The sequence below is a fragment of the Bombus huntii genome, chromosome 1 (genome assembly GCF_024542735.1).
Source record: "Bombus huntii isolate Logan2020A chromosome 1, iyBomHunt1.1, whole genome shotgun sequence".
Classification (NCBI taxonomy): Eukaryota; Metazoa; Arthropoda; class Insecta; order Hymenoptera; family Apidae; genus Bombus; species Bombus huntii.
This window is the reverse complement of record NC_066238.1, coordinates 23,848,799-23,874,213: the sequence shown is the minus strand read 5'-3', so window position 1 is coordinate 23,874,213 and position 25,415 is coordinate 23,848,799. Positions and strand designations below refer to the sequence as shown.

At 32.0% G+C, this 25,415-nt stretch overlaps 1 protein-coding gene across 1 annotated transcript in view; it reads right to left on the bottom strand.

The window, feature by feature from the left end:
• The window catches only part of LOC126866389 (uncharacterized), a 73,195-nt gene extending 59,547 nt beyond the window's left edge, over positions 1-13,648 (bottom strand). The window contains exon 1 of the mRNA XM_050619914.1: positions 13,357-13,648. Coding sequence (XP_050475871.1) covers positions 13,357-13,379 — 23 coding nt within the window. The 5' untranslated portion in view covers positions 13,380-13,648. The remainder of the gene's footprint in view (positions 1-13,356) is intronic.
• Positions 13,649-25,415: the final 11,767 nt, after the last annotated feature.

Sequence of the window (25,415 nt, the reverse complement as noted above, 5' to 3'; positions counted from 1 at the left end):
GGTTATTTTGATCAACTACACGGAAGTTAAGCTGATCGAAGTTAATTGTTTTGTTCTTGAAGAATTGCTAACTATGCATCCTAGCATTAAAATTGTGGAATCTTCACTTAATAGGATAGAACATTTTTGCTCCTAAATAGTTCATATATTCATTTATGATAGCTAATGTTGAGAAGCTGATTTGTAATAAAAATACTTTATAACAGTGGACTTTGTTAGTATCGGTTTTACGTGGCTCTCAACACAATGATACAGATACAGTCAAACGATATTCAAGCGAACGGACCAAATTTATAAACGCACAAGGAGCGTGAGAACTTCGTCTCGCGATTTCGAGCTATTTGGTCAAAGACATCGAATCGACGTTGGAAAAACACGAAGTGTTGTCAAATTTATAGGAACATGATCGCGTACAGATTATTTCGCCGATCCGAATCGATCGATATAGTTTTCATCGACAACGGTACACTAACCATAGTTCATCCACGCTAGATTTTACCGACAACAATGATCGACGATATAAACGTTTTAACACGTTGACCGCCACGACACCCGTATTCGGGTGTCAGCAAAGTTTCTGGTCCGGCCACGTAACCCATATTCGGGTGACTACTTGCGAAGGATCGTCGTAGGTATTTGGAAAGATATTCCATAATAATAAATTGTTAATTAACAATTAATTGTAATAATAGTTGAATTGTTATAAAATAAAAATACGAAAATGGTTTATTAAAAAAGTTATTTAGAATGTAAAACTTTAAAGCATTCTATACATAGCCGAGGTTGGTCGGGACAATTTGGACAATAAGTTGTTGTTTTCATCAAATTCTTTTGTGCCTTTCTTCGGTCCATTCGACGTCTTTTATTTGCATAACATAGTTTCCACGCGCGTCTAATGCTTCTTCCGAAATCATTTTTCCGAACGGCGATATTATGCCGACTCCGTCGAAGACAAGGATTTTTTGTATTTTCAGACAACCCTAATAATTTTCCAACTAACAATTGTCTAAATATTCTAATATTTATATTTTTCCTTGTTGCAATTTTGTAAACCGTCAAAGCGTTTGCAACATAAATTCGCAGAAAGAATCGAATGCCAAGTTTTCTGTACCATTTGATTCCTTTTCTAATTGTGGTGGCATAAGAAACCATTTGGTCGAAATAATCTACACCACACTTTCCTTCGTTATATACAACAACAGCTAGTGGTTTTAACGTGGCGAACAAACGAAACGAAAGATCATTCTTGAGACCACCACTGGAGCGACTCGCATTACTAAAATATCGATGGGAGCACCTAGCAGAGAACGCTTGGTACTGCTGTACGCGTGGCCTGACGGAGATTTCTTTGAAAACACGCGTGCCAGTCAACGTGTTAATAAGGCATACTGTGTTTTATGGATAGCAGCGAGTGATAGAGTCGTCAGCGTTGCTCGCTCGCCAGGAGAATTATAATCTAAATTAATACAAATTCAGAGGGAGGGCGTGATTTTCGACGAAAACGTCTTCTTTTCGTACGCTCGCGCGGCAAATTGATATTCGTTTCGACTAGATTTTTTCGAGCGAGCGGAGCGAACGAGCATCGCCTACGTATGTACGTTAAATCAATGCTGCACGTGTTATACGGGCGAAAATGGAACGCAAACTGATACAATACTAGAAACTAAATGCGTACTTTGGCCGAGCTCGCTGTAACCAGTTGGTTAAACTCTATGTCGGTCACTGTTGTTGTCGGTCAAAGCTGATGTCGGTGAAGTCTAGTATCGGTGAAGTTTAGCGTCGATGAATTGTCGGTGAAAACAGTGTCGGCCAAATGATACGGACCTAACGTGATTACTTGGCTACGCTGTTGTCGCGACTAACGAAATACGCGCTATTCTGTGAAATGATTAACGAGCTACATATCACGGAAAGCTACTTTCCGCAGGCATGTAATCTAACCGTGACCGCGCCAGTGTTCATTGACTCGTCAGTTCCGTTCGACAAGCTGTAATTTTTTCGTTTTGCCGTTGAGTCGTTTGAAAATTTCCTGTCGCGGCCGCCGGTGAAACTGAGGACGTGCGCCTCTGCAACAGAGACAACGCGAAGGACGTTGCACTCCCGTAAGGATACCTGTGTTTACAACCGTAGTGGATTTACGGTAGAACGAACACGTGCATTATTAGATTACTAATCGTCGTAACGTTCGTCATCTGGGACGATAACCGTAACACAGACTCGCGGAATACACTTGATAACGTTCAATTTCTTAAAATTGCACTCATATATTCAGATATGTATCTCGTATACGTATAGTTCGAAGAGAACCACCAGGCTTAAAATATAGGACAGGCTATGAGTCAATTATTTTGGGCGACCTTCTATCTTATGTGCATTTCTTTAATCTTTCTAACTCTTTTGTCAAGTATCGTTCACATTAACATTGCAATATTTATAGGCACGAACTTTTCGTAAAATTACGTTTTCTATGGCGTTAAAATGGCACGAGTCAAGTTGAAAATTACCGTAAATTGCAGTAGAACGATCAAGATTAAAATATGAAAGGAGACTATGCATTTGAATTAGTTCACCTTACAGAAAGATTTTTATCTAAAAATTCTGAATATATGACTCTACTTTGTCGAATGTCGTTTAAATTACCATTGTGACGTACGATTGTTTCCTAAACTTGCATTCACGTAGCTCTACAATAGAACGATCAGGTTCGTAGAAGAGGTCATGGGTTTCGACTATTTTAAGAAGTTTTATATGTCAAGATTTCAAAGGAAGACTTTCATTAAGATCTTTCTAATCGTTTTGTTCAATTATAATCTACGAACTTCGCCTAAAATTACATCCTTATAGTGTTAGGTTCAAAGTAAAGGACGGGCCACGAGAATTTTGATTATATTAAAAAATCTTTTACCCTAAAATTCTGTAGTGTCGTTTGGACCAATTCATTACTTTAAGATTTTTTAGAACACATTTGAGTAATTTTCTAAACCGTGTCTAAACCATATGATGGATTTCTGCCGAAAAAGTGCTCGTGCGATGATGGGGGATGATTTCGCACTTGGCAAAAAAGGTGAAGTATTCGAACAGTGTATGTAATTTATGCCCGATGGTCTTTAAGCTTAAGCTTAAGATAGTGTTAAAATGAAACTTCATTACGAATGCAATCTGTCGTTGTTGCATTTGAACCATAATCTGTACGACGACTGTGGCTCAATATCATAATACAAGTAGTTAATACTATTACATGCGAATAAGGCCATGGATTTTCATATTAAAATCATGGCATGAAATTGGGCAGTTTGCTTTATGGTAGTTCCTCTGAAGAAAGCATTTAAAAAGGACTGAATGTGCAAAGTATTATCATCGAAGGAATGAAAAGTTGCCAGTAGGAAACAATACGGATGGCGATAAGAATGAGACAAATATTATAAATAAGAAATAATCCTTTAAGATATTAAGCAAATAATATAACAAAGTATGTAATCTCTTTAGAAGGAATAACAGAAAAACTAGTTTCTAATAAAAGATTCTCGACTGAAGCAAAAAATAATTTTAGCATTTTGTTGGTGCATTTTATTTTATTATGATGTTCGAAAACAATTCGGGATCATAAACTCGTATGTACTTATTAGCCTGTAATTAAGAAGAAATTAAGAACTTTATTTTTTTTTTGTATAATATTTTATGTAGTACATAGAGCTTATAGCGCGGAAAGAGAATAGTTTGTAAATAAGTCTGATAATAATATACTTGTACAGATGTATCTGTTTCTTGAAACTTACAATTTAAAAAGAATTGGACTTTCCCTATAATAAATTATTATTAGGAAAATTTTGATAATGTATACGATACACAACTTAGTTAGATCCATTATTTGAATGATAAATTTCAATTAATACTAATGAGCGAGTTAAATTTTCAGTAACAATCGTATAAACAAAATTATTTGGAATTACTGAGAATTAATTTCAATTATAATAACAACGATTTGTTCTTGAAGTCAGTCAAAATAAATAAGTTGATCGCGTCACCTGAAAAATACCGCAACATTCCTAGAGCATGTTAATCGAGGAATTTGAAGAATCTCATTTAAAACTAATTCCTTTCACTTCAATACATCTTGTATATTCCGCACTTCGTAAAGAATGATTAATACAAAACAACGGATTTATGAGCAAGTAAAAACTGCATAAAACGCTTCCTATTACACATCATAGCTAACTTTGGTGCTGCAGTATTGAAGAAGCAATGCAAAAATTAAAAAACTGCGTAATTATCGTTCCTTTATAGTCTTATATGGTAATAAGAATTATACTATAACGTGCTACAATGTAATTTTAGTTACGTTTGGTCGCTCTTTCTTTTAGTCACTCTTAAATTTTAAGAACAAATGCACACAAATTTGTTACTATTTTGAGCTTTTCTTTTATTTCCATGCGTGCACGCGGTTTTATAATGTCATATGTATCTTTTCACTCTTAATTTTTGATTTTATTCTCTGACATGTTTGCTTTCGCGCCACCTTTCGCACCAAACGTTTCGCGCCATGCGCCAAATTAAACTGCCTATCGAAACTAGAAGATAAAAATAGAAATTAATATATCGTTACTTAATTTTCTTTACTTATGTTTGTATTATTAATCCTATCTCAATAAATTTTTGTGTACCCTTACTTTTAGTTCACGACATATAATTTTAATTTACATTCTACATTTTACGCATTAATTGTCATTAGTGGCCGTTAAAATTAAGTAATTTAATCCAAAATTAATTTTAGAGTATTATGCTTTGTAATAATAATAGTAACTATTGTGGTGATCTATGATAATACACAGTTTAAAAATACTTTTGGAGGCACTTTAACCATAACTCCATTTTTATAAAAATACCTATATTACAGCGATACAATATATACAATTAATTTCCTTTCATTATTTTTTAGGAAACTTAAATTTAATCGCTGTTCTTAACATTTTTCGGTAGAAGGCACGTGATAAGTAAAATGAGATTCGGAACTTTTGCACGAGAATGGCAAAGATTTCACTGTACGTGCACGCATGATTTCTATAAATCTTTACTTTTACGCTTACTTTCTATCAATGGAAAACTCTTGCAGATATGTTATTTATATAATATATCGTTCGTGTTAAACGAGCTAGAAACACGTATCAAAATGGAGGGGAAGATAGTATATTTTTACATTGTGCGTGTGAAAGCGTGCTTCTCTTATGTCCACGATGCCTGTAGAAATACCTACTTAAGACTATTAACAGTATGTATGCCTCTGAGACGTTCCAAATAACTGAACTAATCAAACAAAAAGCTTAAAATACTATTACTAATGGAAATATTTCACTTTCATGAATTAATATTTGACTAAGAAACACTTGGTGTTATTTTAATTCTGTTTGTGTGTTTTAAAAAGTACTTAATTCAAGTACTTAATTTAATAATTAATATTTGTTTCGTTTTTAATATTAATTAGTAATATTTAGTCTGTGTAACACTAGTTTAATTACTATTTAGTAATTAGTTAGTACTAATTTTATTGGTTCATTTTCGTTTTCCTCTTTTTACTTGTTAGATAAGGAAAACTATTTCGAGTAATAGTTTTTCAGTAAACTCACTAGTTCCTGCCATTCTATTTATATTACCTCCAAGCACTGGTTTGTGGCTTTAATTTTTCCTGTTTGCCACATTCTAAACGATTTCGTATATGCATGTCTTCAGTCTATATTTTCCAAAATGAGCCAACAATTTGGAGTAAAAGATTTCGATTCCTACGCCTCAGATTTTTGCACAGTAGCGTATATGGATTATTAAAAAAAGAAAACGCAATGTTTAATCTACACTGAAATGAAATACCAGAAATAACAATTACCATAGTGATGATAATAAAGGTAACGATGTATGAAATAATGAGCTTCTATATTTTACATAATGCATACTAAACGTTGCGAAACACAATCGCTCAAGCTTGGAACATAATTAGAGACATCCAGTGGAGTTCGTTGTAGCGCTTAAATCATATACCTTATAAAAATTTCGATACACTTTCAAAATTAATATTTAACGCTTCTTCGATAAAATTACAAATGATTCAAGCTAGAACGTACAAATTGTTACCGAATTATAGAAATGAAAAATTACATAAGAAATAATTATTCTGTCGTGAAAGTTTTCGTAGTTTTGGCAAGCTGGTTTTGCTGAAAGCTATATAGGAATATTCAAATTTTTATATAAAATCTTATGTATCTAGATTTCATTAAATATTGATTTAAATTTTTACGATTCGTAAACTTTTACTGATAACTTTTACTGTTGTAATGCATTCACTTCGCGGAACTATAATGTTTTACAAATTTCATGGCATTTTTCTATAATTATTACGTATGGCTCATTTAATATCACACTTGTCGGTATCCAACAAAACTGCGTGAAGGTTGCTAATTACATGTAATTGTCTACGATCAATGGCTCGTATCTAAAATATAACAACGTAATTATATTTACAAAACACATTTATTTAAATATGTAAATTATTACAAAATATTAGTATATTTCAATTATAGAACGTTTATTTTTTATCTGCATAATTATTCGTATTTTTACCATAGTGTATCATACAGATTATGTCCTTCAAAGTGAGAGATCAATATCTTCTCAATAAGGAAGCAATGAATGGGATACCGTAATTGAAAGGATTAAAGGTTGTCGGCTACGGTAAGATGACAAAAAACTATGCAACACATTAATTCGATCCATTTAATGAAAAATTGTATGCTTTAATGTACACTGTACACTATCATTTCGCTATAAATCACGAGTCTAATACTATCGACTATGTAATTGCGTAATTCGATCATGAAAAGGAAAATGATTCTCGATATAAATAAGTAGAATAGCTAACCGAAAAAGTGTTTATTAATTTTTGAGTTACAGGAAAATTTCTGTAATGCTTATAAAATGGAATCTATGTTACTAATCACGAAATGAATTCCCCATAGAAAAATATAAACTAGTATCACTAGTATAAGGACATTTCAATTCTAACAAAAATGAAACAAAGCTCTAAAAATAAATTGTTTCGCGTATTGATGCTAAACTTCGTTATTATAATATTATAAAATAATATAAAATAATAAAAAAGCATCTGTTAGAATTATAAAAAGTCTAAAGTAAATTGTGTATGACAAATATAAATTCAAATTCTTGAAGTTTCATAAAAAAGAAGCTGTGAAATATATGCTTTACGACGTTTAAACAATTTATAATTATTTGAACAATTTCGTTCTCTAAATTAATAAAATATTTATTGCTAAATCAAACTCATTAAACATATTCGGTAATTTAGTGAATTTTAACTGCTTTCGTTAATAGGCATACTTTTCTTACTCACCGTGTTCTCCACGGCTGATTCTGGAATTTTTCTTCGTATATTCGTATAATTTATCTCTCGGAAACTCTCGTGATTCAAGTCGCAGTAATTCTCAGTAACAAGAGAATCCTCTTTATTCAATTAAATCGTTACTACTTTTACGATCCATAGAATGTATTTTTACGTAAATGCATGTAGCTATAAACACATCGAAATTCACTTTATCGGATAGTTCTCTATCGCAAATAGTTTCACACCAATTAATCTAAATATTCGATAAGAATACTGTTAAATACAATTATTTACTTGAATAATGTTACAAAATTCAGCGAAGTAAACGTTTCTTCAGTACGTACACGTGTAAATATCACAAAAGTGCACTTGTTTCTATATGATCAACTAGATCTTAAAGTCTAGTGGCTTGTGTTTCTGAAATAAGCAATTTTTTTAAATATATACGCGATGTTCCGTAACTGGTGGTACAAGGGATACAGGATGATCCCTACGAGGAAAAATAAGTTAGAAATATGGAATAAAATTTTTTCATAAAATGCTTTCTTTTAGAGAAAAATAAATTTGAGATCGTATCGTATGCCTGACCAGTTCTTAACATTTAAGCGTTCAAACTTTATTTTCTAGAAAATTGACAGCTTAAATGGACAAAATTTATTCTCACATTTTTTATTTATTTTCGTATATGTAATAATCTCCAGCTGACTCTTTAGTCATGCTTAGTCTGCACTTAGACAAGTTTAAGTATACTTAATAACTTTTCAAACTTGATTTTCTCAAAAACGAAGCGTCATATAAAAAAATTCCATATTTTTTATTTATTTTTTTCACATAGAATCACGCTGTACCCAATTATATCATCACAGACAAGCGTGTACAATTTAAAACCTTTTCATTTACATATTAAAAGTATTAATAATTATAATTATTATAAAATAATAATTATGCCTTGATTATCATCCTAAAATTAAAAAATTTTTTTATTGTTTCAAATAATATAATTAAAAGTATGTCAAAAAATTACCATAGAGAATAAGATGACTGCGAGTAAAATCCAAAGTATTTTTAAATTAATATTCAAATATTAATGTTCATCGTTAATTACTTTAATGTAATTTAATTTAAACTTTATTTTACATTAAGTACTTTTCAAAATTTAATTGCACATATGAGAAAAATATTCTACATGAAATTCTTTAAACGTATAAATAATCCGTAAAGTAATTTTTATGGTCACCTAACTTAAACAATTTTTTCGAGCATATTTCAAACGTTACATGTATGTAACAAAAATATCATCTTTATTTTTTAGCAATTCGTTATTTAGAGTCGCAAATTTGGCAAGGAAAGCTATTGTACATGAATTATTATATCGTTTTGTATAAAATAAAAGCCTAGGTACTATAAGATCAAATATAAAATTCACCTGTTACGAGAATTCGTTCGAGTCTGACCTATAGCGACTCATACTACTTGCACTGGAAGCTCTACATACTTCAATGCGCAGAACTTTACGACAATCGATCGCTCCTACCATTTATGGAAGATTTTATCAACGCGCTATAAAATTTGCAACTTACGTTATATCTTAAACAATAGCTTCATAATAACGGTTAACTACTAAGAATATAAAGAAGGATTACATAGCGTGTATAGGCGATTAAACGGTTCAATTACAACGATCGATCAGTGATAATCACGAGGAAAATCGATTCATGATTCCTTCGACATTTAACGTCAGATAGTTTACTGGAAATTTAACAAGACAACAGATCATTTGAAATGACGCGTTTTCGTTTCTATCGTCTTTTGTTGAGTCAAGTGAAAAGTGTTCATGTCGTTAAAACTTACTCTTCCTTTAGCAAATACATCGTAATTACGTTTGTGTGATGCAAATCTATTGTTGGGAAAATTTTGTAACTAACACTTGTCAATCCTTAAGGATTACGTACAATGAATTACTTATAATTTTAATAATTATGAACGTAATTCCTATTTTATTATTTGGCTTATGTCCTTTGATTTTCAATTAAAAAATTAAGTAAATGTGGCAGTAATATACAGATTCGAGATAGTAAAGTAAGTTAAAAATTAATATTTGGTATAATTAGTATTCTATTTTCTACTATGAATATATTTACATTGTTAAGATATTCTACAAAATGTTAAGTACATCTGTCTGTCGTTTTCACACTTTTTTAGATCGTTTATCGAAATATTAATTTTTAACTACTCTAACGTTATTTATTTTATTTCAGCGATACTATTCATACCCGATAAGAAATCACGAATATAGTATCGTAAAACGCGAACTTAGTTCATAGAAATCAATGTTCTTTAGTTCAAGAAAAATACACTTCAGTGTACGATCGTTTACTCAATAAACGTTATGCATAAGTTAAGTAAGAACATATGATTCACGCTGCCATATAGATGCATCGTCTGAACGGTTTCTCCACACTAATTACAACGTTACGATATTTTCTCCTTATTTACGTTTCTACTCTTCATTCTATTTTAATAACTCACGTTTGAAAATGTGAAATATTTCCTGATATACTTTAATAAAATAAAAATCCGAACAAATACGCTAGAGTAGGATTCGGAAAAATAGTTTGTGCATAAGTGGAGTTCACATATAATGGAAATTCACTGATTCACCCCTCCGCCTATGATTTTCCTTTCATATAGTAGGAATTCACGATCAGATAAATGGAACCAGGAATTCATTTAATCACATTAAATAAAATTTTGCTTTTAGAAACAGAACATAGATATCATCTTTTCAACACTGATTATATGTATATTTAAGACCACTATTCGTATTATATACTAATTTTTCACTAAAAGATGTATTTTCAATTTTTTCACTTAAAGGATTACAACGAATATCTTGCTACTTTTATGTACATTTTCAAATTGATTCAAGATTGATTTCAAATCTTATCGATATAATTAGGATAGTCGTGTCTCGGTACAGTGTTAGTGGAATTTTACAAGGTTTCGTATTACGAACATTATATATCCGTAAAAATTTGTTGTAATAATATATGTTCGAATACTTTGATGAACGTATATAGTTACGATTATCATAAAAGAAATAAATCTATTACGAATCTACTTGCTTTTAATTTTGGAATTGAAATACGTCTTAAAAATAATCAGGTATCCGGATACTTTTAAACTTAGCGTAAGCCACAGTTTCTCTTGATAGAGCCAGTTTGACAACCGAAACTGTTCCGTTATGCGGGTCGTATCATTCCGGTAATCACCAATATAACACAACAATTGCTACACATCGTCGTATCATTACAATAAAATGATTCCCCTTTACCCAGCAAACGACTCATCTTTATCAGCAACGTTCTATCTGTGCTACTAAACAGCAGGAGGGTCAAGAAGCGTGATTCGTGACTCGAAAATTTGAAAAACGTATCCGTCGACTTTCACTGTTGAACGTCCACTTCCTGTCCCGTCGACGAATTTACGATCGATTCTGATTCCCTGCACGCGCTCGCAACGAGCACACACAATCGACAGAAATGACTCGCGATGCTTGGTATCCGCAACGGTACAACATACGGGATTACCATGAGAAATCTGACATTTCTATATCGCGTACACACTGAACGCCCACGCGTTACTTAACTCGTTACGTTGATACACGTCAGATCTTAGGCAACCGAGCACAATTAAAGATACACGCAACGAGCCTCCGTCGAGGATTCACCGTGCATCAGCCTTCGAAGCCGAGACCCTATTCCAGTCAGACTTCGGTCAGTTCGACTGTGTCTCTCCTTATTAGACTCGAACACGTACACACACTGGTGTTGTGCAAAAGTCAGCCTGTATGTGTTTGCCGGTCTTCTGATCACGACGAAATATTTTTGGTGGACTGTTTTTTAGGCCATGGATTATGTAAATGAATTTTTAGATAGTTTTTGCCTCGCGTTAGTCGTTTCGTGTTTAAATCTCCGTTTAAGTCTGTGATACTGGGATTACCGGAATCAAAATTAGCAATTCGGCATTTTTCAGGCAACTTTTGCAGATTCATAGTGACTTATTTTTTGGCATTCTTTCGAACGATTCTTTATAAAATATGTGGATATTTGTTTTTCCTTCTACATTATATTCTTCCATGTTCCTTTCATCTTAACTTTTTCGACATAAGTTTTATATTTCTTGGTTAAAAATCCATAGCACTTGTATGAAATTGCATAGAATATTCAAAATACTTATAGAATTGTATTAGAAACTATTTCTGAGCAAAGATTTTTATCTTTTGTATTTACGGTAAGAAATTACAGATATAAAATCCGGCTACAGAATGCTACAGAGGTAGAGCTAGAAGGGATAAATAACGCAATAATGCACAATACGTATAAAATTGTCTAAAATGAGTCAGGAACGGAAAGAAAGTTAAAAATGTGAAAAATGGGAATCAGCTGTTTGAAGTATTGAGGAGAAAATGATAGAAAATGCTGAACAAGTTTATTAAAAAGTTATTCGGCAACTTTCTCAGAAGAACAGCCGCTTCTGAGAAGGCAAAAGGAGGTCATATAAAATATCGATTTATTTATGAATATATTTTGAGCTAATTCGTGGACAAAATGCTTTGTTTAAAGTAACAAGTCAATCTCAGAAATATCATTGAGTGTTGCTAAATTCAGTCATAAAATAAGAAAACACTTTCTCTTGGTAAATATGATATTACATTTGCATGATATTTCATAAATAATTTGATTGCAAATTATATCTGTTAGAGAATGCTTCAGTTTTTCAATTGGGAATAATAAAAATAGGAATCTCAAAAATATTCTTGGACATTAATCGTTTTGTTTTGCTATTTTTGAACTGTAAATATTTATGTAAAAAGCTGTAAATATAAATTTATAAATAAAAATACTAGAATAAATGAATACGCATTCTCTAAAGTAATATTTCATGATTTTCTTTCTTTTTTATTATTATTATTAAATATTTCTATTATCTTCATTATATATTTCTATTTCTGTTGTTTCAAATTTTGTAATAATCTAAAGTTGTTAGATACATCCCTGCTAAAATATTTAACCCTTAATTACTTCTTTTGAAAGCGAATATATGTCATTTCAATATTGGTCAGAAAAAGATACAAAGTAAGTGCCAAAATGCCAAATTTTTTATTTGAGTCACTTTCGTAATTCTCCACGTATTCTACGTGGAACAAACGTCGCGGATCAACCCTTCGTCTCGCAATTTCTTTAAGCAACATATTTCCTTAGTGGCTGTCAGAATACATATAAGAAAGACTCACTGAAGTCCCTGACAGAGGATAGGTACGGTAGTATTATCATACTATTAAGATAGCGGGTTTTTGAAAGTAAAAGCCTATTGCACAAGCGTAACGTGTAATGTATGATAGCTTACTGAATGCAATGTTTAAAATTATCTATACAAAGTTCAATATATAATTTCGATCGAAATAAAATAATAATTTAGACTAAAAATTGTTGGGAGTCATTATATACTTTGATATCTTATTGCATAAAGAGCATTAAAATGTTATATGCAATCTATATTCGACAATTGTCAGTCCTTTAAATTTACCTACTAAAATTCATGTTTCTAACAATTTATTTTCGTCGTATTCGGACCATTGTCTGCATCATTATGAGCGGCTTGCGAGGTATTCCAAGGGGTTAAGTCTTCGGATCGCTATATTGATTATACTACTGAATTCTTTCAAAAGAAGGCAATTAATTTCGTCGAAATCAATTGTTTTCCAAGACAATAAGTCAAAAATTCAAAAACTCTCACAGCGATATTTGCAAAATACGCGTTTCAACGATAACAAAAAGAAAATGCCTTGCCAGTTACTAATTCCTTCCAAACCCATTGACTCTAGCTCCTAGTTGACCTTATAACCATACTCTATAGCATCCAACAAGACCAGAGTAGTTACTCCGAAGGAACAAGTGAAGAATCCTTACCTGAACGAATCGAATCTGCCCATGTTCAATTGAGCACGGTGCACGGTACCCTGATAAGATTTCTTTGTCTCGATACTGTCGAAGTGATCACAATTTTCCCAGAGAGGTCACGCGTGTCCACAGGCCTGATTTAGCTTTTTACCCAAAGACCGGCAAAGAGACGAACGTACCGATGTAACGACTAAGCGAAAAACACTTTCTTCTTCTCAGGCTTTAGCACCAGTCGTGCTTCGTGCACGACATCGAACCACGCGACGGTCCGGCGGATACTGAGCTCTCAGGGCCTGCGATAGCCTCTTCACACGGACGAGTGAAAGCGAGAGGTGCCGCGAGAGGCACCAGCGAAGACCGACGAGTCACGAGTTCGAACAGGAAAGAGGAAGACGGAGGATCGTGTAGTTGAGCGAGAAAGCGAGTTACTTCAGTCACGTGAAAAGAAGGAAAATCTTACGAGCTAGCAGGTGGAGGATAAGAGAAGCAGTCAAGAGGATAGACGTTCTCTGTGGAAGCGCGAAGACGATGGTCCTCCTGGTTACGTACATACATCCAACGAGGAGGACTGATTGAAGCGAGCAAGAAAGCACGACGCTGCAATTACGCTCCGAGAGGGAAGAAGAACGTACTTACAGGGACTTGAGGTGGAGGACGAAGGAAAATACACGCGAAGAAAGGACGAAGAAACGATGACGCTGGGAGATGGAGTAGAAGAAGGATCGAACGATCGGTCGGTGGTTGTTAGAACGCTGCCTGTTGTTGCCTCTTCTCTTACATGCAACTCGATAGACCGATTTAAGCGAGAGAGAAAGCACCACGTTACCGGTCATGTGAGAAACGGGAGGCATTTATGGATGAACCGTAGGCTGACGTGGGACGGAACGAGTGGAACCCGACAAGGACGAGCAGAAGAGTCCGGGGGAACCTCTCGTCACGTGCTAAGAAGAAAACGGAGCCGAACAGAACGAGTTGCAACGACAGGGAGTGGAACGACGGCGAAAGCACCACGCGGAAGGAACCTACTGATACGCGCCGGGTTCACCCGCTTTTCAGACAGATTCAATCTCGGCGATGACTCTCACGCGCAAGCTGACCGATCTGTTCCTCGGTTTCTCTCGTCGCGATGCTCCTAACAAATGTGATATATGCTTCTTTCCTTCTTATATATGAAATATATAAAATGAAATATATATATATATATATATATATATATAATGTATGAAATATGGCTTAAGTTTAGTTGCTCCCTAGGCCATCCATGGGAGGTTCCTATTTTTGAAAACTGCGAATCGAATGCGAGTATACTTAAAAATCGGAGATAATCAAAGAGCTGTAATAATCTATAGCATTCATATTTTGGTGAATTTCGTTTTATTCCTTTTGCGCTATTCGATACTTTAAAATATATCTTAATAATACTGGTACTGATATACAGTTTGAGGCGCTGATTATTTACAAATTGATTATTCAGCTTCACGATATTTGCTCCATACGTAAAATTGATTTGAATCTGTTTTCTCAGTAATATTTTGCAAAATATTTCACGTTTCCTTGTTATAGTAGAAATATGTGATGATAAATTAAATAACGGAGAGTTGAATTATCGAGCGCTAATTATCAATTTATTTGACTACTTTACGATAAAAACTACGTGGTTAGATTCTTATTGACATTGCAAGTTCTTGTCATTCTTTAGATATGTTTCTTAACTAATCAAATGTTAATTCATTCGAGGCTTCTTGTAGACAATTGCATAATTATACATTGTGCAGATATTTTATCTTCACTCTATTACCTAAATTATCCTGTAAATATTTTGTCGCTGATAAATCGCACCGATATCTTTCCTACTTTCTTTCACAATATTGTATTCGTAATTACATCTTGCGTATCATGCAAGATAAATTATAAAGGAGAATGGCGGAAACTGATTAAAATTTAAGTAGCTTCAGAATTTAAAATGTTAGTAAAGCATCATTTCATGCATTGCAATCAATTGTACAATTATTATTGTAAATAAATTATTTCTCGGAAATTCGGTAACAAAAACGGAAAAGAATAGCGTAGAAGTTGCAAAGAACAAACAGTAGAAAACTGTCGACTGCAAATGATCGTAGTTTCATAACATGCAGGAATTTAAATGTTGCTCTATGGATAAAAGTTCATGCTGATATTATACTTAAAAAACTGCCACAAATATTATTTACTAAAATCGTAGAAAACAATAAATTTTAAATAATATGTAATGATATATCTAGTCGAGAAAATTTACCATTTCGCCTACTTTTTTTTGTATGTAGCTAACCCTAAACATTTATTTTATTGCAAATGTTTTCATCTGTTTCTAGTATACGTATAGATGTTTTAATCCTATAAACGCAACCATCGCAATGAGATTTGCGCGTGACTGTATGTACGAACGGTTTTGGTACGATAGTTACGTGACGGGAAGTGGATATAGAAAAATTGCTGGAACGAGGGATCGACTCGATTTTTCGCGGAATCAATTTGTAGAGAGGGTAATTGAAAAGCGCTTCGGCGTTGCTGTATTCTCTGCGTATTGGACAGAACCAGTTACAATACTGGGAACCTAGGACAACTCATAGTTGAAGCATTTAACAGTTTCATCGTTTCAAGCTTTTTGTGCATAGAACTACACGATTGTAGATTTTACGGCTCTTTTTTGAAGTGCGGAGTAGTTTCATTAATTTTGTACGGTATTTGTTAAGGTTTCCATAAAACATTGTATATCATGAGTTAAAAGCTACCTGTTTTCAAACGTATAAGAGATAAAAAAGTTAAAATTTTGAAAAGAAACTAAGAATAACGTGTAAGAAATAAAGATATATAAATATACTAAAGTCTTTTTAAATGATAAGTAAGATATATATAAAATAAATAAAATAAATAAAAAGGTATTTTATTCCGTCGCCATATTTAAAGAAAATTAGAACTGGGAAAATAATTAAGAATATAACGATTATAAAGGAATTAATTTTGGCAGGAAAAGTTAAAACAAAAGTTAAAACGTAAAAATCATCAAATTAATCTGAAACTGATAAAACTATTTTATTCTTTATCAAAATTAGTAAACTTAACTATTACCAAACTTCTATTTTTCTTTCGTTTTTGAAATGTGTAAATCAAAAATAATCGCTTGATACCATAGACGCTAAAATGTGACGTCAGTATACCGATTATAATTGAAGGAACCAAAGATAGAAACGATAAAGAAAAATGATTAACGAAGAAGGAAAAAGGATTGAAAGAAACAGATCTCAAGTGATTGAAGAAATGATTCATAACAATAGCTAAATACTTCGTCATTATTTTAATAATAATATTAAGTTCTTCAATTATATTGTAATATTCATTTTCAGAAAAGAAAAAAATTCTAGATATGTGTCGAATTAATTGTAAATTATGATCATAATAATGTTTCTATCTAAATAACATTTGCATCGAACTTTTAGTAACATGCTAATTGTATATTCTATATATATATTTCTACATTCTCATATGTGAATATTTCCTTCTTTTTATTGAATTTTGTTACAGTAGAATTGTACACACATTTCAAAGTTGATTCCCTCAAAAATTAAGCCCTAGACAAAGAAAATTTTTTAGAATATTGTATTTATTCTTTCATATAGAATCGCCCCGTAGCTCTATTACGAGTATATTATGCGGGACGTAATATACGAGTATATTATATCTTTTTAGTATATTTCAAAATAATAATATAATGACAAATTATATGTTCTACTATATCATTATGGAGTAATATTATATAATAAATGTAAGTAAAATTGGCGAGAGAATAATACTAATTATTATAATAACATAAATATTAGGTACATTACATTATATTGTAACATACATTCGACCTGTTTTCTCCGTTGATATAATAAATATAAAAGCAAGACGAATTTATGTTACAGTCCAATACATCTTACCTATTTTATTTGCCATCGTATTTTTCTATTCATATTTTTCTATTTTAAATGCATAAAAACTAAACAATCTATAGATTACCATTGTTTCACTCTGATTTAATCGTAGAAAGACAGAAAGTTCCAAGCATTCGGTATTACGCTATCGAACCTCCTCCGGTTCGTTACATGAGTGTACGTGATGATGATGCGTCTATGCTCACCTCTCTCGTCTCTCCCGTTCTCTCTCCTATTGTTTTTCGTATTTTTTCATTCCTGTCCGTGTAATAAGAGAGGGAGGTTGGTGAACATCGATGGGATCGACGCTTCGGTATCGAGGTGTTCAGGGAAGAGATTGAAACGAGAGTGTTACAAAAATTCCTAGAAACGACGAATAAGGAATCCTCGACGATCAGAATAGAGTGTCGTAATTGTCATGTGATCGGACGAAAGGATCGTCCAACGATATATCTCGCACCTTCACTGTTCCCTATACGATTTTTCCCGCGCACTTCGTGAGAATACTTAGACGAGGCAAAAATTGAATGAAGTGAAATTGTAAGGAAGTAATTTAGCAGTTGCGTCGAGTTTTTAAAAATGATCGGGGAACGGATAAAGAAGCGGCGAATGATTCTTATGGCTGATGGAGTGAAATTTTAGTTTTAGAATGTTCCTGGTAATTGAGAGACTCGTTAGGAAAGAGTGGTATAAGCATCATTTTTCCCCAAAAACGAGATAGATACAGAAAATGAAACATCCGATCCATATTTACCTAAAAGTTGCTCCTATGAATTTTCGAGACTTTATTAATATGAATAGCAACGTATTTTGATGTTTAAGAACATGAAAATCTGTTTATTAAAATGTAACTGTATTATAACGTTACTTATTTTATATTTAAAATTTCACATAATCTTCCTTACTGACAGATTTTATCATTTGTATCACTTGTTTTTTCAATCCCTTCATTCAAGAAGTGAAATATTCAACTGTAACCATAGAGCATAAAGCTATCTTTTCTTCTAGGAAAATATTTTCTTCATTTGACAAATTCTTTATACTTATGAAAAATCAGGCTCATAATTTATATTTCTATGTAGAATATGTTTAAATCTTTAAAATTCATATTCTTATATAAAACACAATATAAATTAATTAGTACATCTGTTCTATAGGAAAATAATTTTCAAATTCTGGTATAAGCATACTCTTAAACAATTATGAACTATGTATTATCACATTACAATAAATAATAAAACTATTAAAATCTAACCTGCTGTTTGAATTAGAATACAGGAAAATATTTAAAACGGGCAAAAATTTTAGTTTCACCCTGTCCATAATAATTTGTAACTATATCATATCTAGAACTTAGTACCACGTAACAAATTTTTCCTATGTAATGATATTGAATTATTATTAACATATTCATGAGAAAACATCCTGAAACGATTAAATCAACAGATTTCAATAAACTGAGCGAGTGATAAAAACGAGGTCACATAAAAGTAAGTAGAACATGGGGAGATGCCTACCTACAACGCCCAACTCTGTTTCGACGTTAAAGCCATGTCGTGACCTTGACCCTTGAATATAAATTGACATCCTGCTTGTAATTCTACTTTCATCCGCGGAGAAACTTCGATTTTATTACTAAATCACAAATTGTTTTTTACATCTACTGTTTTACTGTTTCAAATAAAAAATGTTTAGAATTATCGATCAATTCCTGATGAAACTACTCTTGTATTGTATCAGTTCGTCCCAACCGGGACGACGAAATATTCTCGAATCTTTACATCTGCCCTGAAAATTAATTACCACGTGCATGACCACTTATGTATTTAATTAATCGATTAATCATTTGTATAGCCAAGAATAACTTGCTACTCATAACATGCTTCCTAATTAGAAAAGTGAACTTTTTGTATATGATCCCAATTTGACGATCTATTTTTTTTTTTTTTTCTAGTTAGGGTCTTTCGTAATTAGACGCCTTATGCGTCTTTGGACAGTTCCAAATCCTTCTCATTCTTACAGATAAAAGCTCCATCTAATATATGTAAACTCCCTAAGAGTTCAAACGCGGATAAACAAAGGGACTTTCTCTGTTTGACGGACAGTGTGACCTTATTTGTTGTTATGGACAACCGATTGGCCAAACAGTCATTTCACAGACGGACGGTTAGAGAAGAAGAAGGATTTCGAGCGTTAGAAATAGACACGATCGTAAGAGAGGAATTATTATTTAGAGTATTGAAGATTGACAGAGGAAGAGTGGTAGTTTAGGGCGTGGAAAATCAATTCTCGATTTTCAGGTAGACCTTGTACAAAGCTTTGTTATTTATTATTATTTATTGTTATTAATTATCATTAATTGTTGTTTACCTTTGTATTTTATTTAAGTATTGTTACAATAAACTCGATTTTCAGACTTAAGAATCGATCCCTGAATTATCCGAGAATTGAACATTATACAGAGTGGTTGGTAACTGGTGGTACAAGCGGAAAGGGGGTGATTCTATGCGAAAAAAGAAGTCGAAAATATAGAATAAAAATTTAAAAATTTAAAAATTTTTTAAATTAAAAAAATAACGTCAATCGAGATAACGATCTACAGTGAGATCCGTTATAACGAGACGTGATAAAGTGCACGCGTACCGAGCGAAAATTCAAAGTCGATTTTCTCGAAAACAAAGCCTCAAACGAAAAATTTTTATTCTATATTTTCGACTTTTCAATTCCAACGTACTGTAATCGATACTCGATAATTGTTAGACATAAAAAGAAATTAAGTTGCCGATAATACAGATAATAAACGTTTTAATTTGGAAAAAAATACACTCTTCAAACGAAGCTTGATCGAATTAAATCCTTCTCTTGTCTCAATTTTTCTGCTCGAACTAATCTCATTTCCTACAAAAAATTGAAATTCTGTGAAAAAGAGGGGCGTAAGATAAATAGCGATAGTACATTGATGAAGATGGAAATATGTGAGAAACGAGACAAAGAAGAAGAAAGGAAGGTGCGGAATAGAAACAACCGGGATTCTAAAACCAAGGTGACTGTTCGCCTGAGGGTGAAATACTACTTCCTGCACTCAGAGCTTTGAACTCGTGATGCTTTAACTGGCAGGCTGCACTTTAGGTTCATATTTCCGTGGGTAACTTTTACTTCCGTCTTTAAGATGCAGTTTGCTCTCAAACATTCGGTTCTTTTTGATAACTAACAGTTTTAAACATTTATTCATTACATTTATATCGTATGATACAAAACGCCAACAATTTTATGGAAATTACGTTGCTGATGATTTCACTACCACTAACAAATTAGAATAATAAATAGAAGCAGAATTAATAAATGAAATTAAGTATCGTTAAAATCGACTGACAGATAATTGACTTAAATAATTTGACGGAATGAATGTCAATTAAATTCAAATGTATGATACGTTAAATGAATAGTAATACAATTATTGTACCACTTAAAAGCAACAATCATCTACTTACTCTAAGTTTTGAGTATGTTTTTACATTTTACGATACATTATTACGGGTTAAGTTTCCAGAAATCGAACGATTAGTTTGTATGGATTTGATCAATTTCCATTAATATAAAATTGAGGTAAGTTCAAAATATATATATGCGTGTGCGTGCGTGCGTGCGTGCGTGCGTGCGTGCGTGCGTGCGTGTGTGATGCACGTGATGCAAGTTTGATACGAATTTTCGTGAAAATTCATCCTTCATGAATTTCTTGAAAACGGTAAGTATTTAAAATTTGTTCGGTGATCAATTGTTCAGTTATCGAAGCATGTACCATTATGCAAATATCACAACGTAATTATACCATCATTGGGGGAATATTTTCAGATGCGGGAAATATACGTAAGTGAACAGGAAAACATCGTAAAGTTGCTTATATCGTAGAAACCGTAGTACAAATAGATTACTTTCACATTTCTAAAGAAAAACGTTCTATATATTTCTCTTTAAAAATTCATTTTTAGTTATCAATTTTACTTTTCTATCAGATAGTTCTATAAATCCCAAGTCTATACTAGCTAAATTGTGTTACATCTTATCGTTGCTCAGAGTTTGCAGATTGGAGACAAAAAACAACAACATTACGGTTAGGAACGCAATTTAATTGAATTACACTTTGCCACGGTAAAACCTGCTATCGTGCAAACGCAAGAAAGCGAAACATTCTATCCCGTTATCTTCTTCAAAATCTATTTTTACCAAAAATACAATAGGTTCAGATTTTCTACAATTCGCTGTATTTTACGTAATGTTTAGATAACACTTCGTACTTTTGATTTCCAAACCTGTTAGCAATTCTTAATGGTGCGCAGTTTTGGTAGGAAACGCTTTGTTTGAGAACGATACGTTATTTATATTATTTTATTTTACAACATATCGTCTTTAAAAATAAGCTAAAAATATATTTTCCAAGAACAGATATGATGGTAATTGGTAACAAGAAATAACAAAATGGCTTCAGACCAAACAATGATATTTAATAACGATATTTTTTATTATGCTCTAAATATTGCATAAAAAGCAAGCTATATATTTTTATTGTATTCTCTTTTATATCGAAATATGTATTAATTTTTCTTCGATACTTAAAAAACTGTTGAAGAATACATGCTTAAGATAATAAAACTAATAAATTCCCTTAATTAATAATACTTGATAAATTATGACATTTGTTTTTAACAAAAAGATCTAAAAATTTATAGAAAAACAGAAATATTTAAGGTATTAGCCTCAATTATGATAATTGAAAGCAACTCTAGTTCCCTAATGATTTCATAACACATATGTGTTTTGTCTTACTTAAATTCTATGTACCTATTTGTCCCGACTACTTTACGAACCTTCTTTTCCTATAAAAAAAAATAATCATCAATGAAGTAAAAATAAAATAAATGCTCTAAATTTTAAACTCAAGCAGTGACGAACCTACTCATATTAACAGTTTAACGATGAAATGTGCTAATTGGAGTTTATGTGGAATAATCATATTGCAAAGTACGGATATAAGATAACATATATGTTGAATAATATTAAATAAATGATATAGAAATAATAATCAAAATCTCTTTAGTATATGTTTAAATTTTCATATTAATATCTCGATTAATCTCAGAAATACGAAATGAACATATTCACTCTAAACAGTGCATTATATTAAAATACTATATCAAAGACGTATGTTATTACATTATTACAAACGTTATAAAATCATTCCTCACTTACAATTTTCACTCTCTAACGTGACAAATTATAACCGTAAACTCTATCAAGTACTCGACAATCACAAGGAATCCTAGAAACACGAAATATAGTTGAGCAATTCGTCTAGGAAGTCGATGGATCCGCGTCGAAAGAAGCTTCCGAATTCATTGGTTGATCGTCGAAGCTGATCTTGAAAATGGCTCGCCACTATTTTTCCTCATTCCGTAATTCCCTAGAAAGCTATTGTCCGGGAGTTACACGAGGAAATAAGAAGCTCGAATGGACAAAAATTTCACGTGCATACCTGTATCGTAACGAGGACAAGAGCGACGAGGGAGGCAAGGGGATCAGAGTCACGGGACATGCAGTGAAAGTGTTGTTGAAGGAGAAAGAAGGAGGCTATAAAGTATTCCCCTCTTTGTTCTCAACGTTAACAACGCCGATGTGCGTTCAGCCAAAGAGACGAGTGAAAAATCGCCGAGTTGTACGGAGACTCGCGGAAATCGAGAAACAAATATGTATATACAAGGTGTCTCGTTTAAACAATAGAGCCACGAAAATTTTATCTTATGACAAAGCTACTATATTTTGTGTTTTATTCATTTTTTAATTTTATTATTAATACAAAATGATATCTAATATTTCGTTTTATAATATAATTTATTTAACATGTTATATGTACGTATATATATAAAGTATTTGTATTTTATTACAATAATAAATAATATACTATTTTAGTTTAAGAACATGTAATTATATGATTGATTGTGATGAGTTTGAGTATTAAAAATCCTGGAAATTTCTTTACTAACAATTATATTACTGAGCATATGAAAATTGTGAATGTCCAAGTTTTTTATTCATTCTACCCAGCTTTTAATCAGTATCACAATTCGTGCTCAGAAAGATAAACGGTAGTAATGGAAAAGTGGGAATTTTCAGGTATAAATATATAAATAAGTAAATTATGTTAAAATATTTCAACATAATGATTAATATTATAGAATCTATTATTTATTGCTACAGATTTTCTTCCCTTGCATCCTTCTTACCTACCCCTACTTTGATGCTTAGATTACTTATGTTCCAATCGCATCTCCTGTCACTCAAAAACTTGAAATAGATAAGAAAGACTTATTACATACACAAAATAATTTCCCATTTTAACTGCATATTAACAATTTTTTGATTTAAAGGTTAGACAACTGTTTCGTAGAAAGGACATCGCGATTATTCCCAAAGGATAAAAAATCCTTTAGATTAGATTAACAATATAGATACTTCAACAATAGAGAAAACAATATTTCTATTTGTCTCGTGAGTCTTCTGTCTGATGATCACTATGGGTCACCTACTGTAGCCTGCTTCAAGTCTGTCTTGTAATGATGACTTACAATAGCTTGATTTATTCGATTTTGCAATATTTCATTTATAATTTGATGTATAATTTAAATTAATATTCAGTATTTTTACGTAATAAATAGGATTAATTATCAAGATACGGAAAATTAAGCATCCGATTCTGTACGTAAATTGGCGAATACTGAAGAATACAAAATGAGAAACTAGGCAGAACTATTAAGCATAGCAAGTTGACACCATCTGTGCAACTCTGACTCGAGTGTTATTTAACTGAAACATCGTAAAAATGTTATTTAATTAATAACTAATTTCTTAATTTGTAATTTCATAACAAAAATATTCTATATTCTAAATATTCTATAAACTCTAATTATTCAGTATGTTCACATGAAACATCGACTGTGGAGATGTTCCAGTCGTTCCTCGATTTATTATTCTTGTCGACGCGACATTTATTGAAGAACGTCAGGGTGTAGTAGACAAAATGGTAAGTTGTTTCGTTAAGTTACGCGCTTACACGAGGTATTGCCTAACATTTCCGCATTCTAATAAGTTATCTAGTAAATGGAAGCGTGTCAAAAATCCTGTTGCGTTTATCCCGGAGGAAAGTAAAACTTTTTGTCAATTTTTGCCTTTAATAGTAATCTTTTATGTATATTTGTTCTTTATAAACTTTGGGGAGTAAGGGGACGGGGAAATTCTACATATCATTATAGAATTTTATTCTTGTTTTTTATTCTGAAATTATTATTATATTGGATTTCAATATTGTCTTCTTTAAAATAATTTTGGGGTACATTAGTCGCACTTAAAGAGAGGAATGAAGATAGTTGATGTTTGCTAATTAATTTGTATAATAATTTACTAGTAATTAAACTGAAGTAAACAATATTAAAAAACACATACACATACAGGGCACCCTTTTCCCTGCAGATTATAGGTGTATGAAGAAAGCAAAAGAAGAAAATGTTTCACAGCGTTTTTTACCGATATCATAAAATATATCAATTTTTTTTATATTTGTAATATCTTTTTTTAAATACGTATGGCCGCCTTCAATGGAAAAGTATTTTTTTACATAAAAAAAGTTGCTGATGAATTCAATTATGGCATACAATAACCTTTTATAAATATTTGTGATCTTAAAACAAGAAGTGAAAAGACAGAAGATTTCAGGACACGAATGTTTTCTTCTTGTCTTTTATAGTACATTAGTATAGACATTAGTAAGGTTTTATAAGCTTCTCATTTCTCAGTTATTAGATAAGAACACAGTATCTGGTATACTATAAATATACTATACTTTGGAAATAGCTTCTAGTCATAGATTATCATTTCTATAAGATGCCAATTTGTAAAGTATAGCTTGTATTCAAAGTACAATCCTATATATAATAAAAAAAAGAAAAAAAAGAAAAGATATGTGCTGTAATCGATATGAAATCGCAAATTAATTAAAGTAACATTCTCGTTTGCAATTAAAGCAATTTAAAACAATTAAAGCACAGAAATTTACCGGAAGCGTGA